The 16,640-nt window shown below is 38.1% G+C and overlaps 2 protein-coding genes across 3 annotated transcripts; both read left to right on the top strand.

Moving 5' to 3' along the window:
• Positions 1-5,683: 5,683 nt before the first annotated feature.
• Positions 5,684-6,871, top strand: LOC110451273 (cell wall protein IFF6-like; the record flags this gene model as incomplete). Its single annotated transcript, XM_021499192.1, has 2 exons — positions 5,684-5,790; positions 6,222-6,871. A coding segment is annotated over exon 2 (636 nt), but the record flags the coding sequence as incomplete, so codon positions are not given.
• Positions 6,872-6,918: 47 nt separating this feature from the next.
• On the top strand, positions 6,919-14,461 carry LOC110451296 (loricrin-like). 2 transcript variants are annotated; one of them, XM_021499229.1, is made up of 7 exons: positions 6,919-7,043; positions 7,539-7,703; positions 9,718-9,984; positions 10,473-10,691; positions 12,256-12,390; positions 12,892-13,233; positions 14,056-14,461. In XM_021499229.1, exons 1-7 carry the CDS (start codon positions 6,941-6,943, stop codon positions 14,148-14,150), a joined length of 1,326 nt encoding a protein of 441 aa, XP_021354904.1. In that variant the 5' UTR covers positions 6,919-6,940; the 3' UTR covers positions 14,151-14,461. The 2 variants fall into 2 exon arrangements, with proteins under 2 accessions (XP_021354904.1, XP_021354903.1); XM_021499228.1 differs by having other exon boundaries at positions 10,470-10,691.
• Positions 14,462-16,640: the final 2,179 nt, after the last annotated feature.

The raw sequence follows: 16,640 nt of genomic DNA, 5'->3' as shown, positions 1-16,640 counted from the left end.
ATGTGTTGGAGGAGAGGGATGTGGTAGTGGTCAACAGTTCCTCCCTCGAATCTACAAGTTTGAAAGAATAATTAGAAATAATGTTCAGCGTAACACATGGTATTGAAACATGGAACAAAACCTGAGAAATAAAAACATGTTCTACACACCCTGAAATGGATCCTCCTCCTCTTCCGCATCCACCTCGACATTAACACGAGTTTCATCTACAATGTCAAATTTAAATGTAACTTAAATTTTAATTATATACATCAGTAAATATTAATCAATACTTTGTAAATCGTATCATTATTAATGAGCATGTATCATTTAAGAACATCTATATACAATTATAACTTACCTGCTGCTGGAGGTGGTGACGACCTGAGGTGGGACTGGGTCCGGGCCTGGGTTCGGTATAGCATCCATTTCGATCATCTCTAGAAATTAAATATATATTCATTTAAATATACAGTCAAAGGGACAAGGCAAAATGGTCCTTTTTATAGTGGAATCTATTTTCAACAATTTAATCCAAATGTGAAAAGAGTTTAATTACAGTATATATATCTACTCATTTATTATATTTAAACACCAACAAATATATTAAGATTGATTATTTTATTTTTTTTCATAAGTTAGGTGCTCGCTATACACGTATTAATACAGTGATTTGCATTGAGGATTCATAGCATTGTCCATTATATAAGGGTGCCTGCTATGATAGGTTTGAATGTTTACACCTTTCAATAGATATGGGTTTTAAAAATAACAGAAACGAATCATTATCAATTGGGGATATATTTAATTATCGATTGGGGATATATTTAACTATCAATTGGGAATATATTTATAAGAATTTAACAGACACAGTACCTACAATGTACATCTTCATCTTCTTTGTTTGTGACTGTGAATAGAAAACGTACTTATTTACATACAACACAGAGTTATTGTTAATGATCTAGGGGAGACAACTCACATAAAGTATAGGGTTAAATGCATGAATTCATCATTTAACTAACAGAATTCCAAATCGTCGCTGATCATGTATACCCCAAGGCAAAATCGGTATCGTCGCCACCATCTTCTTAAAATCATTCCAACGACAATTCCTATAATAGACGTTAAGTTTCATACATTTCTATTATTCATATTTAAAACAGGGAAATAAGTGACTAAATTATGTACAATTTTGTATTGAGTATCATATCTTATGATAATATGTGACTTGTAATTATTAAGCAGTCATTACAGTTGAGGAGGATTGAATTCGAATATATATAACATATTTGTTTCTCATGGTACCTTCAATTCATGACCTATAAATGTAGTTATGAGATTTTAATGCTAAACTAATTATAAGTACCAGCAGAGAATGCAACCACTATACCAACAGCTAAGTGGATTACATCCATGCACGCGACTGTGGCGGTGGTGGTATCCCAATCGCTACCGGAGGTCGTCATGGCGGAGGGTGGGGTTCCCAATCGCTACCGGAGGTCGTCATGGCGGAGGGTGTGGTATCCATATCGCTACCGCAGGTCGTCATGGCGGAGGGTGTGGTATCCCAATCGCTACCGCAGGTCGTCATGGCGGAGGGTGTGGTATCCCAATCGTTACCGCATGTCGTCATGGCAGAGGGTGTGGTATCCCAATCGCTACCGCAGGTCGTCATGGCGGAGAGTGTGGTTACCAAACCGATACCGGAGGTCGTCATGGCGGAGGGTGTGGTGCTGTCCTAAAGCATATCTTTATGAATTGTGTAATTTATGTTTCTCTTATTCCAACTTAAATAAATTTACAATAGTTTAACTATATGTTGTATTTGAGCACAACAGATATGAATTTCATCCTATTCTTTGTTTTTTCTTTACAATCGATGTTAATTTATCTCTAATTTTATAGAGCATCGGGCCGCGTGTTCACCCATATCAGAGGAAAAACCCAGCAGAATAATTCGATGTGCCAGGACGAGTTTGAGCAGTACCTGGCAAATTTTCAGTGATTTAATAAGAGTTTTTTTTTTACCTCTAATCAATAAGCTAGACAGTTCTTATAGCAATCTGAAAATATTTTATGTAAACATCTTCTTATAAATTTTATTTCATAGCGTGAACGCTCTCATTGTATCGATGTCTCCTTAGCCTTCACATCCAATTTGTTTATCTAAATATGTATCAAAAACGTTTGATTAGATGTGTCATTGATTCTAACGGGGATGTCATTTAAAGAGTTAGATCGTTCTGTGCTTCTAATCTCTGTTTTATCAGTATCTTATTTGGATGTCACGAGGTCGACATCTGTAGATCTGTCATCTTTTGTCAACCCGTTACAGCTATAAATAAACTGTCTGACATTTGAATAAATATTTGTAAAACTACACTTCTGTTTTTTATAATGCCAACCCATTGTTACCGACAACAGGCTCAACAGTCGGAAATAAACCATCTATCATATTTGGCATCTGAAATACATTATTTCCCTTCGTACAGTCGGATATTTTCTTCTGTGATGATAAATGCCGAAGTGACCTTTGGCTTGCTTTCAAATATATCCTTATAAAGTTAAGTATGTTTATCAGTTTGATTTTAATTGATGAAATATAAGTGACCTTTGGTATAACAACTGATTGAAACATGCATTTATCTATTTTTGTTCTTTACAGGTAAAATGGGAACTAAGAGACATCTAACTTTCATGGTGTTCATTTCTTTGAAAATGCTTACAGGTCTGTAAATACCGTTATTATATGACTGGTGCTAAGTCTCAGCCCTGATTGGAGGAGCGACGTCATGTGACGAGTCTGTAAACATGTTACAGACCTCGTTCTATGAATAGAAAAGTGTTACAGACCTCGACCTATAAATAGAAAAGTGGTATAGACCGCTACTACAAATAGGCCTTAGTAATTTCCCAGCAAGTCTGTGATTCTGTTACCAATCATACTACTGAATTCAACTACAAATGAATTATCTCATCAAATTCTGAACTATGTGAATATTGATGATGTCGATTGTGCAAAAAATATTTACTTGAAATTAAATATCACATGAATTGAATTTTAAATTATGTTATTTTGTATTTGAAGTGCGTCACTCTGTGATTCCAAAATGGTCCATGCCATCCGTGTGTTTATGACTTGAACAAATATTAATCTCATTGTAAAATGTCATACAATAAAACAATTGTGGACTTCAGTTTCGGTCTCTCCCTGATTTTACGGACCTGGTCTGAACAATATTCACTTCGGCCTCTGGGAATATTGTTCAGACCAGGTCCGTAAATCAGGGAGAGACCTCACCTGAAGTCCATAATTGTATAATGATTTTAAACTAATATCATTAATCTTGAAGTGCATCGAAATACATGATCAAGATATATTTTGGTAGAAATATAAACTTATTAATTCAAGTTGTGCAAAATGTCTGATAAAGAAGAGCTTCGTGTTTTCATCTCATCGGAGTTTGTAACTAAGTGATTTGTATTGGTATTCGGCAGAAGGTAAATGTGACGGTTAAAAAGTTTATGGTTAGATATAAAACAGATTCGCCAAATATACAGGTTATATTAAAACGCTTTTATGCATATTGGTAAAGAGTTATTGTATTCCTCGCTAATTGCCCAAAGGCAACATGTGGTTGCCGTTGTTATCGGCAGTGGGATGTTGTCTTTTCGTCTTAGTCTGTTTCCCTTTCACGAGACAGCAAACATACCTTACGCCGTGCCAAAATGTGCAACGATCTGTACTCAGACAATAATCCAGCATATTCTATATTTACACAATGCTTTATAATGTCATATGCAATGCCTAGTCATACAGTAGAAGAATTTGAATTCGATAGACGGCCATTTTTAATTATTAGAGTTACGGTTTGTTAGAGCTGTTTTTCTGGAAGTACTGAAGGGAACTTTCTCTCTAATTTTTGTACTTTTTGTTTTTGTATTGTTTAACGGCCCACCGACAGTTGTAGTCAGTCAATGCCAACAATACTGTAAAAAGAGACATTCACGAAAATAAACAAATCAAACCAAAACTTAATAGTTTAAAATATGTAAAGGATAATAAAAAATACATCAATATCGAACAAATTGGCTGAACAATATATCCTTTTTTGCTGTAAAGATCAATAGAGTGTAAATAGTCATATATTATATTGCACAGAAACTGTATCGAATACTTTTTACATAGACGGTACATCATAAAATATGTCACGGATTTGTTTGCAATCAGCGCATCCAATCATAAAGTGTTTGACTGTTAAACGTTGATCACATGCAAGACATGACAAGAGATACCATATAACACACAGACAGCAGGCCATGCCCTGTAAACAGTAACGCATATAAACAACAAAATGACCCTACGATTGATTTGGTTTGGTTTGGTTTAATTTTGTTTAACGTCCTATTAACAGCTAAGGTCATTTAAGGAAGTGCCTCCATGTGTGTAGTGTATGCGTACTTGCGTGTGTGTATGTGGTCTCGACAGGGTATGTTGATGTGCTTGCCTCCTTGTGATAGCGAGGATCTGATGCCGACGTTATATTGCTATCTCACTGAAATACCATGCCGAAAGCACCCAGCACAGCATTCCGCCCGGTCACATTATACTGACAACCTAAATGCTGAACGTTGAGCAGGGAATAACAACTGCCAACGGCCCGAACCAATTGCCTTCCTCACATGGGCAAACGCTCCACATTCAAGCATTCAAACAAACAAAATGCCGAATTATCAACCAAACCACAAATCGAACTCAAAATGGATACAAGGCCGAAATTCCGTCTTTTCGTATTGCAGAGTTATCTGCTCTTGTGAGCAGGTATTGATTGTTACGTCATTTGTTTGTGAGAGTAAAGTCATACATTTTTGAGAAAATGACGTAATTTTCTCACACAAACTAACGAAAAGACGGAATATGAACAAAGGAAAGATTTACACGGAGACCCTTGAAAAAGAAAAAGGAAAATTGACGAGGTGTTCCGGAAGGGTACCCCGACACCCGCCATGTAAATCTCAGTCGAATCCAAAAAATGTCAGGTCCTCACATCGCGAACTCGGGTAGTGACAACTAAGACATTAGAGCGTGCTCTTCGATATAAATAACTTTGTTGCCCCGATATTAAAACTTATCAATATAAGATGATCGCTATTAACCCCGAGCGTTTTTTGTATTCTTTCTACACGTCTTTATCGTTTGACTTAAATATATGTCGTTTTCTGTAATTCCTTTGTTTACAATGCTTTGCATTTTAACATGTTGAGATACTGCGAATATCAATTACAACAACGTTATCCGTGTTTCATAGTTTTAAGCCAGGGAGCGAAGACTTTAACATGAAGGTGGTATAGGTATTATTTTCACATACATACACACATTTCCCTTTCTTCTATTCCCCAGAAGGAGAACGCATAACTAGTATCACCTAAAGTCTTGTTCCAGTCTGATGCAGGTTGTTAGAAAAGAAATTATATAACCAATGCGATTATAACATTACAAATATATTTGAGCGTACGGTAAACAATATCTATATCGAGACGACTGTTATGACCCGGATGCTCAACAGGTCGATAAAGTTTGTTGATAGGTTATCGGTTGTATGGAAACATCATAATTATACCACGACCGTATCTGAAGAGTGACGTCGCGTATCACCGACTGTGACGTCACAAGCAGATGTCCGAGGCCAAGGTGTGTAAACACCTGATGTTCAACTTTTCACTATTAGACCGATTGAGGTTAAGTTATTTCGGCAAAGGTGGATCACTAATATTTGTGGAAAGTACAAGAATCCACAAAACGGAAAGGTCAGTATACGTTTTAATTCAAAAGTAAAATGTTATAATCTGTGGTTTAATTTTAACAATATGATATTAAGCAGGATTAACCTTTCTTGACTATAATATCTTCAATACGATTCTTTAGTTTGGAGATATGTAATATCAAATTTTCCTTTTATGCACAAACAATGTACGTACTAATTGTGTCGCAACGTTTCAAGTCCGACTCGTCCCTTTGTCTAGCAATTACGTCAGTGTTTCTTGGCTGCAATGGTATTTCACTTAATTTGTATATATAACAGCAACCTTTTGTCATCTAAATTACAGGAACGTGACATTAACATGTCTTATCTCGAATTACATTGAGTTAACACGTTGCTGGATCCTAAAGCACTATCCAAACCATTTATCATACAACAAAGCAAGTAGTAACAAAGTTACCATTTTTTCCGTCACAGGTAAATACTGCAGCATGGATTCGAAGAAAACTATATCCATGGTTTTAACCCTGATTTTAACTGGATGTAGTTGTCAATCCTATGAGTACGATAGACATACGGACATCAACTTAAGTCAGCGTCCCGCCAGCCCCTACGCTTCTGCCGTTAGCGGTTTAGATTCTAAATCAGGTTCCGAATATGGAGCAAACTCCCCTTTCGCCATTGCCGGAAGTGGATCACCCAGTGTAGTAATGGGTGGATATGGATTGAGCGGGGGTTTTGTGGATAGAAACAGTGTTAGGAGAGGCAGCCTCAATTCCATAGGGAAGAGTGGAAGTAGAAACGGAGGAGTTGTAAACAAAGATACCATGGATGGTATGATGATAACAGGTGGCTCTGGTGCAGGTATGCCTAATTCAATTAGTTCCGGAAACTCAAGGAGTGTCAGGGGTGGAACTGGTATGGGGACAGGTGGATCGGGTTCAGGTATGCCAAGTCCATTTAGTTCCGGAAACTCAGGGAGTGCCATGGGCGGATCTGGTATGGGAACAGGTGGATCGGGTACAGGAATGCCAAGTCCATTTAGTTCCGGAAACTCAGGGAGTGCCATGGGTGGAACTGGTATAGGAGCAGTTGGATCTGGTTCAGGTTCAGGAATACCAAGTCCATTTAGTTCCGGCAACTCGGGGAGTATCATGGGCGGATCTGGTATGGGTACAGGTGGCTCTGGTGCAGGAATGCCTAGTCCATTTAGTACCGGAAACAAAGGAGGTACCGGAAATGGACAGGGACCTTTCACCATGTCGTCTTCTGGAAGTGGTGGAATAGTGGACGGAAGCGGTACGTCGTTGAATATCCAGACTGACAAACTCATATTAACATATCCTTTCTGCTAATTTTGAAGCTGCTATGTAGATGATTTGATTTGCTTCCGTATATTTTTATTTAGCTAACTATTATATAAATGGAATTCGGAGTGCCGTAAATTGAACGATAGATATAATAAGGATCCCACCTCGTTTCTTGCGTAAGTCGGGGAAGATGCAGTCTTGGTTCATATCGTTGTCGCCAAGTAGATGTTTCCTATGCTGTTCACATATATTGTGTTAATTTAAATCAATACGCTAATAAAATATAATGCGATAATGCGATAAAAGGGAGTGCACTGAAATAAGTACATTTACAGTTTTTTAATTTTACGGGGATGGCAAGTTAACCACTGGTACTACAAATCAGAGGGTATGAGTTATGCCAGATTTGGTAAATTTCATGAAACATCATCGAAGTTGAAGTCATTTGAAATGAGAAGGAATGTAACTTACCTGTACATTGTAGGCATGCCGAGTTCGTTGTCCACGTCACCAGCGTCCGGTGGCGGGCCTGGTAGTATGGCTGGAGGAACATTCGCCACAGACATGATGGGAAGCGGCGGTCCCGGGGGTTTCGCTGGAGGGTCATTCGACCTCGGACTCGGAAGTAGCGGCCCAGGTGGTCTCGAAGGTATTTTTAACCCCCTGGTGCATGTACCATCCTCAACAACGTAATAAAAAATATTCATGGTAAAGGTACTATATTAAAATAAATTATTCGCCCCTTCTAGGTGTAAACTAGAGTAGATTGCAGAGAGGAAGTTGTCCTCCTGCGACTGCGCATAGGCCATACATGTACTTACATCTCTCATAGCTAAATTTTACAAAGAAGATAACTAACCTTATTGTAACGCAGGCAACCAACCAATTACAGTCAAATATGTCATGATTGAATGCGCTGATTTAAAAACAGATTAAAATGTACTGTCTATGAACAGTTAATTTGATAAGTTTCTTTGCAATTAATACATGATTATTTACACTCAATCAATTTTACGTTTCAAATATGTGACAGATTTTATAATGTACCCTCTATGAAACGGTTTACTTGATAGTTTCTGTGTGCAATCAATCTATAATTATTTACATTCAATTAATCTCTTTAATAAGATATCATATACTTTATAAACAATTCGTTTGCTATTGATATATTTTGACATCTTTACACATTTTAACCTTTTGTTTCTGGTATTTATGTATTCAGTTTTTTTGTGAATTTCTATTATTTACATTGTTGTTTGGCCCTAAATGACCGAAACTGTCGATGCGCCGTAAAACAATACAAAATACAAATACAAATTTAATCAATCTTTACCAGAAGAGAGGGTATATCTTACAACCAGTTCGTTGGCTATTTATGTACAATGTATCAGTACCTTTTTTTTAAATTTTAAACCTATTTATTCTAAGTATGATTTAATATTTTGTGTGAATGTCAATATTCAGTGTTGTTTGGCCCTAGATGACATGCATTTGTCGAAGGGCCGTTAAACAATCCAAAAAAAAGATAACACTCATAATTCTTACAGAAACGACATGTTACCTGGGGGCTCGTGTGAAATATTTGCTCCAATGATACCACTGCGTGCCGTTGTAATCTTTCCTGCACTGGACCTCCCTACAATAGCATGGTCCTTAATCACCTTGTGTCGAATTTCTGTTTAACTCAGAAACCATAAGAGCTGGTACCAATAAATTACAGTAAATACATATTAAGATTTGCTTCCATTGTGGTAGGCCCCGGAAAAAGTTGAGGCCATATGACAATGGTGTCAGTCCTCCGAAGTCAATTTCACGGAATTATTACTGACTAGCGTCATCTGGAAAAACAACATCAAATAGAGGAAGTAGGAGGAGAACAATAAAGATGGGTATACAACGTGTTGCCACGGAGGCTGCAGACAGGTTTCGGTCTCTTTGATGTTTCTTAAACGTTGTTTTTGACACACAAGATTCCGGATTTCAAGTCAAGTTATTTGGCGGTCACGTGGGGTTTGTCTAGTTCTGTTGTGAAGGTAAATCAGTGTTACATACCAACTGAATCGAGCGGGAAAAAATGGTAATTGTTGACGAAAAAGCCGAAGTTTCCAATCTATCATGAATTTTATATATACTGACTATAACCAACTCGTCAGACATGCAGTCGGGGTCAGCTTTTCTTCACATTGTTGTAACATCTGTCAAATTATCGATGTTCACCGGAAGTACACACTGACCCGTGAAGAGACACGTGACATACATATGTAAATTCTGGTCAAATCAGGGAAAGAAAGGTATCTTTAAAAATAAAAATACAACAAAGCTGTTGTAGGGAATCCCAACATCATCTATTTATAAAACCACGCAGTGGGATACATCCGGGTGTCGGTATTATTCCTAGACAAAGGAGACAAAACGGATAAATCCTTCTTTACCATGGATTTAGTGGAAATTAAACTGTAATCTACCACAAATTACACAGTTTTGAAATCATTAGGACGATATGTCTAAGAATTATTTTTGTGAACTTGCTAGTAGAACAATTGTGTTGTATATTGATAGACATGTCGATACTACACATCACTTGCAACTCGCCGCCAGAACTGTCTTCCTTTGTTTGCCGTACATCGTTGCCTGTTATAATAGATAACTTTTATTGGCAATAGGTGGGACATTTGACGTTGGTGGAGGCTCCGGTCTGAGCGGCGATAGTGACAACAGTCTTTACGACACCACACACTACCAAGATATGCTTCAAGAACAGTTCCACGGCGACATGTACGAGCCGGGACTTACCGGAACCCCATTCTCTGGAGATTCTGCCACATCCGCTGAACAGGACAATGTTGTTGACTATAATAAAAACCCGTATTATAGTCTTGGGTCGTATGCCGTATCATCTGGGTCAGGATGGGATGGATCGTCCACGCAAGGTAAAGCATGGTTTCCAGGCAAAGTGAAACTCGTAAGTCATCCGACTAAACCAATCATATGTAATACAATGTAATATTATTTCAACATGATGTATCTACCTTTGATTTGCCCTAATGATCCATTCTGTGTTGATGGACCGTTTAGACCAAATGATAAAAATATTATCAGAAATAATCTCCTTTCATCATTAAGCAAACCCAGCTTTTATCTGCGGTCTTAAGTAGCCGGGTTTCATTAGCAAACATGGGGAGCTTGGTTTCCTCTGCGGACTACAGGAGTAAGGATATTTAAATTAACGTTATGACGCTGTATACTGTCGGTAGCGACTTTGGTCAGTGACGTTCAGGTTAATATGACGGGGCAAGTTGCATTAATGAATTACAAATTTCCATTCGAACAGAACCTTTATAGAACGTCTGCGTGTCTTAAATTCAAGAAATTATTTAAGTTGAGATACATACATGATACTTGGGCATGTTGGTAGCAGGAGTGGTGAATGCCGGGAAGGGAACGGGCGCCAACCCCTTCGACACAAACAGTTACTCAACCGACTCAAAGGGACCATTCACAGCCTCAAATTCCAATTCAGGAAGTAGTTTCTCCGGTGGAAGTAGTTTCTCCGGCGGAAGTAGTTTCTCCGGCGGAAGTAGTTTCTCTGGCGGGAGTAGTTACTCAACCGGAATGAGCGGGGAAGCTCAGTACACAGGTAAACAAATTAAGCACCAGGGTCCCTATATATGTAGTACAGGAGTAAGCAGGTAAGGCCAGGCTACAATTTAGACCACCAGGTGACCAATGACCTGACTGGAGACATGCTTTCATTGACATAAGGAGGTTAATCCCCTATTGTTTAGGGCAGTGAAATCAGAGGTGTTTCGGCAACACCGTTAAGCCTAGAGTTAATGACAAAGTTGGCTAAGGGAAGCCATAGAAAACATTGGTTCAACTTTTCAATGACAAAATTCACATATGAAATGGAGAAAAATCTTCAAATGATCAGATTGGGGTTTTTTTTACACAGAAAAAAGGGTGTTGCCCAGGCAACAAGGCAACTAGGGCAACACCCCTGCATCCGCCACTAAGCAAATTTCCGTTGGTAAACACTACTTAAACATTAGGACTTAAGAAACGGGGCGCCCGGCACAGTGGCCGAGTGGTTAAGACGTCATATCGTCCAGGATCACTAGCTCTATACCACTTGGTTGTGGGTTCGAGGCCAATGTGGGACAATCGCTAGGTATTGGCCGCAGGTCAGTGATTTTCCACCGGGTACTCTGGGTTTCCTCAACCACCAAAACCTGTCACGTCCTTAACTGACCATAACTGTTAATAGGACGTAAAACACCTACAATCCTTAGAAATAGCTACGTACAATGTTCATGATTCCATATCAGACAGGTGACAAATGTGATGGTTTCAAACCAATCACGTATATTTGAATACAAGAAAATACCGGAGTGTTAACAAAACCACAACTCAAACTCAAGATCAAATCAACTTAACTTGGAAAAAAGGAAAGATTTACTTAGAGTCCCTTGAAACTATGGACAGAGACTCAGACCAGCAAGAATGATAGGCGTGTTCTGGTTCAATGACGATACCCGCCATGAAATTCGTTGTTTAATCAAATTAACGGTATGTTATAGAGATCACCAGAATAGTAACGTTGAAATGGAAAGGTTCATAATAAAAGCAGTCATTATTCATATTACACACAGAATTGAGAGTAATCCCCAGTTAGAAAACGATGGCAACCTTGCCCTAGAATTTATCTCTGGAAATATGACGTTGTATAAGCATTTTACTTGAGGCCGTGAAATCACGTAGACTGGAGATTTGGTTAGTTCGGTTTGTGTTTTTTATCGTCCTATCACTGACTAAGTGCAATTAAGGACGTGCATGCGTGTATGTGGTCTCGAGGCAGGGTCTGTAAGTGGAATTGCGTCTTTGTGATAGCGCGGATCTGATACCGAATTTATAGTGTTATCTCACTTAAATACCATGCCGAAGGCACCTAGCACAGCATTCCACCTTGTCACATTATACTGGCAACGGGTGAACCAGTTGTTGTCAGAGATGGATGAAGCAAGGTTTACTTGCACACCCGATTTCTTAGCAATTTAATAACAAATGCGCCCCTACCATTTCTTTTCTCCTTTACCATGGCCACTTATTTAAAAACAACATTATGCAGCTTTTGAATTGTTGATATTTTGAACTATTTGATATGACTGTACGACATGAAATGTCCTGTTACCTTTAACACGCAGACACAATGATGACTGGCGAAGCGGGTGTTGGTGCTGGCCCCCTTTCTTCCTTGTTTGCAAACTCCGTCCAATCAGCGGGAAGGTCGGGGTCTTACGGATCTTCATACAGTTCTGGAGCAGGTTACGGAACAGCAGGTATAGGGTTAATACACAGACCACTCCACTGAATGACACAAGGCTATTTCTTAATTAGAGAATGAATCAGAGCTTGACAAACCATTCCTTGTTTACAACTCCTGCAATTGCTTTGTTCCTTTATTTGTTTTGTTTAAGGTGGGGTAGCACTATAAAGTCGACACCAGTTAAACAGACGCTTGTGTCCCCAAGTAGAGGGTACAAAAGCAAATCCCCAATTCTGCAGGGGGTTCACACATTAGCCGCCTCTTACGATACAGTATATGGTTAACAGCAGGTGTATTCTTGGATAGCTTGTTACTGACTATTTTTTCCGTCGTATTCGAACACTCGTATCAACTCATCACAATGCAATGCACTCCTTTACTAATATTATATTTACACATGTTTTTGTGCGAGTCACCAGTTGCAATGCTCGGGTAACGTGCTTTTCTCAGTAGCCTCTTTTTATTAGTAGTAACATGTAAGTAGTAACAAATGATCCATCATTTTATATAACAGCCACATCAGACGAGCAGCGTTACATATCTCCCTTTACTGGGTCCTACAACGACATGGTAACCAACCCACTATCACCGCACAGCAACGACCAATCAAACTACGGGGGTCCTCAAGGAGGTTCGATCAATTATGGGAGCCCGCAGGGGAACTCCAACAGTTCTCCTTTTAACGTCAAACAGGGGTTCAGTTCTTCTACGTCAAGTATGGGATTCGGAGGCTCGAGAAGTCCTGGTGGAAACCCTGCGAGTCAACAAGGCTCGAGCTTGGGGTTAACCCTCTCCCGTCAGGACCCCTCCCACCAGGGCGGCGCCTCCTATAATATGCCATACAGCCATTTACGGGGTAAGTGTTACCGAGATGACGTCAGGTGTTTAGTGTGACATCTACAGTTGGTAATTTGTCTCTCGCTACCTTGTTGACTTACTCCTATGTTATTTTTTGTTCGTTTTGTTTTTGTTCTTTTTTATCGAAAATTAATTTATATAAGAACTATCACATTGTATTCCTTTTATATAAGAACTATCACATTGTATTCATACCACGAATTCGGTGATAGGAAACCCTCTCAGACCATAACCAACCCTTGCAATCTTGTACAATACCCTATGTTGTAGTCTTCTTCTTTTTCGGTTTTAAAAGTGCTATTCCCCGTCAATAGGTTATCACCAAGTTTAGGACACAAGGCTCGGATGACACGTACCTTACTCGGCCTTAAAACGTTTTCTAACTATATTGTTTACTGTGTAGCCTTTTTAAGGCTTTTGATATATTGGTTGCCTTTTTCTGAATTGGTGCAGTAAAGACTTGCTGTGTTCCACGCTTTCATTTGAAATTATTTCAAAATCAAGGCTTTCATTTGAAAACATTCCAAACCAAGCGTATGCTTACTGTAAAACACACACAAATAAACGCTATATATAATTTATCCCCGGATAAAAACAGAGGGGTTCATAAGGGCAATTGGAAGAGGAAATATAGTAATTCTGCAATAACCTACTTATAAATAAATATTACCATTTGTAACCTTTAGTTGCTTTTAATGTGTGTAATGTATTTTTTTGGCGCTCTAGATCCAAAATGACATAGTGTCGAGGGGCCGTTAACCCTTAAAAAAACAAACAAAGGGTCACTTTGAATAATCCCAACTCTTTTGTTCTTTTACAGGAAGGAGGACATCATACGGCCTGAATTCATTATTGCCGAGAAGATCAACTAATCCATTTAATACATCCCGACAAAATCGACGTCTATACTTCTAACATTCATATATATGTGTCTGTTTGTAGTATTATGATTGTTCGCGTATCTTTCTTAGACATGTGTATGGTCTTTAATACATTCAATAAAGATTGAAATGATATTAAAGTATAGCATCAATGATCCAATAACATAAACTCCAATCACAGCAGGTAAACAGTATGGGTTATTGTAAAGGAACTTGTGTAAGTAAAACAACTGGTTCCGTCAAACATCTGTAATTAATTATATTTTATTATATTCAGGTACATTTAATGCATATTTCGATTATGTTTGGAATCATTCATCGTTTAGATTTTAAATCAAATCATTCAAAAAGGAAGGAAGTAACAAAAAATAAAATGCAAATCAAAGATAACCGAAATGTATCTTACATTCCTTTATTACTATCAAAGCATGGAGATACGCTACGTAAAGTACGTGATACTGACTTACTCTGTAATAATGAGCTTGTGATTAGTGACATACCCAATGATACAAAGTCTTATCACTAGTTTAACCCTGGAGAAACACTGTTCCCGTCAAATTACCGCTGAACCGACATATCACTTTCACGATTACTTGCAATAAAATGTCCGACCAAAACAATGGAGCGAAACGTTAACAACAGAACTATTTGGTTCGTTAAGACAAATCATATGTGTGACCTCAACAAGAAATGTTGATTATTCTTACTTCGGTGAGATGGAAATTGTCCACGGCGACTTAATTATAATGTACTGCACACTTTCTGTGGAATCAAGATATCTTTCATGGTCAAAACGTTCTTGCACGGAAAACAATTGACTATAAATAAAGCACTTACTTGACCTTTGCACTTAATGTCACAGTGACATCATTATTTCGCAGTGCATTAGTGGGAGAATAAGGTACATTACACGTTTCAATTATACATTTTTCACTATTTCGAAGTTGCGGAAAAATATTTCGCCGGAAACGTTTTTCTTTTTTGTGAAGGTGACCGAACTATATAGTTCACTGCACAACTCCTCTGGTTTCAAGTCTTCGCAGTTCAAAGGTTCCGACACAGACAATATTATATAAAGAAGCATCAATAAAAAAAAATTGTACCAATACGATAGAACTTTCTTCATTCGATGGGGAGACACAATTAGAAAAAACTGTTGCTGACAACCCGTAACTAGAATCCAGACAATAAACCAATTCATTGTGGTATACACTATGTCAGTAAACCTTCAAACCACTTGATAGAGAAAATGAATTTTATTCTGTTTGTTGGTGAATTTCCTCGCAACAGCCGGGGTCATACGAGAACGGAAGCCTAGGGAAACACCAACGGGGAGAGAAAGAAGATAGGAAAAAAGGAATTAGACAGGAAACGGAAAAGTGTTGCGTATATTTTGTTTATTTCATCTTATTATTTCTCATAAAGGTCCCGCCAGGCATGGATTACTTTTCAGAAACCATTTATCAAAGCTATAGTTAAAAACAGTCTCCATCACTTAGTTACAAATTTTTGGCAGTGATACGGGAACCCATGAAAGACAAGATCGAATGTGGCAAAACCTGACTTCCAAAATTGTATTTTAGAGATTTTGTTATAGATCGAATGATGTTATAGTTAGTGGGAAATATGGGATTCGGGTTTATTTCCATCTCATGTGTATGTTTGTGGCTATTAAGCAAATTGGTGAAAATACCGGTTACAATTTACATGACCTACAGATGTAACATGGGAAAAGAGAACACTTTCCCTGATCTGACTTTAAAACACCTGTTCAAAGAAATTAAAACAACAGTTGTAACTGTAAGAACAACAGCACACCTACCTGTTCATCTGTACATTTCTGTAGTATTATAACGGATATAACGACAACGCTACGAATGCTGACACTAAGCACTTGATTAATTATGTGTTTCATTAGTTTGTACTTCGTGTATTGTTATTAATAATATGCGTGTTTCATGATCAATTCCGCAATCAATCACAGAATCAGACACCTATAGCATTACTGTTTCAACGAAAAGAATCTAAAAAAGGCTTTAGTAAATTACTTTGGTTATCCATTTCCAGTAAATAAAAAAAAATGAATATTCTACATCAACTTCATGCTTTACTGGGAATAGCTGATGGGACAACTTATAACGTGTCCTTCGTATACACTGATATTCATGTTTCAACTGCAAGTTTCCCCATAAGCATAACCAGAAGAAATTGCGTTCTTGGAGCTAAGACCGCGATTGATCAGCGTCATTTTAAACTTTCCCTCCCGCTTCGAATACAATGAGACAACCGTTAGAAGCAAACCTTTTGGTGACGTTATGCTGTTCCAGGAATCTCATTTGCACTGACGACATAGAGTCGTTAATATTGAAAATATAAGGGGAATATCTGTATTATGTCAATAATAACTAAAAACTTATGTAAATAAAGATTGAACGGTGTGTTTTCAATGTTCATGCTTCATACATATTTCACGAAGACCCAGCAGAAACTTGGAGAAAATGCCGTTCAATCCGTATAAATGCTT

This window comes from Mizuhopecten yessoensis, unplaced genomic scaffold, assembly GCF_002113885.1.
Source record: "Mizuhopecten yessoensis strain PY_sf001 unplaced genomic scaffold, ASM211388v2 scaffold5913, whole genome shotgun sequence".
Lineage (NCBI taxonomy): Eukaryota > Metazoa > Mollusca > Bivalvia > Pectinida > Pectinidae > Mizuhopecten > Mizuhopecten yessoensis.
The sequence above is the reverse complement of the archived record's forward strand: the minus strand, read 5'-3'. Positions and strand labels throughout refer to the sequence as shown.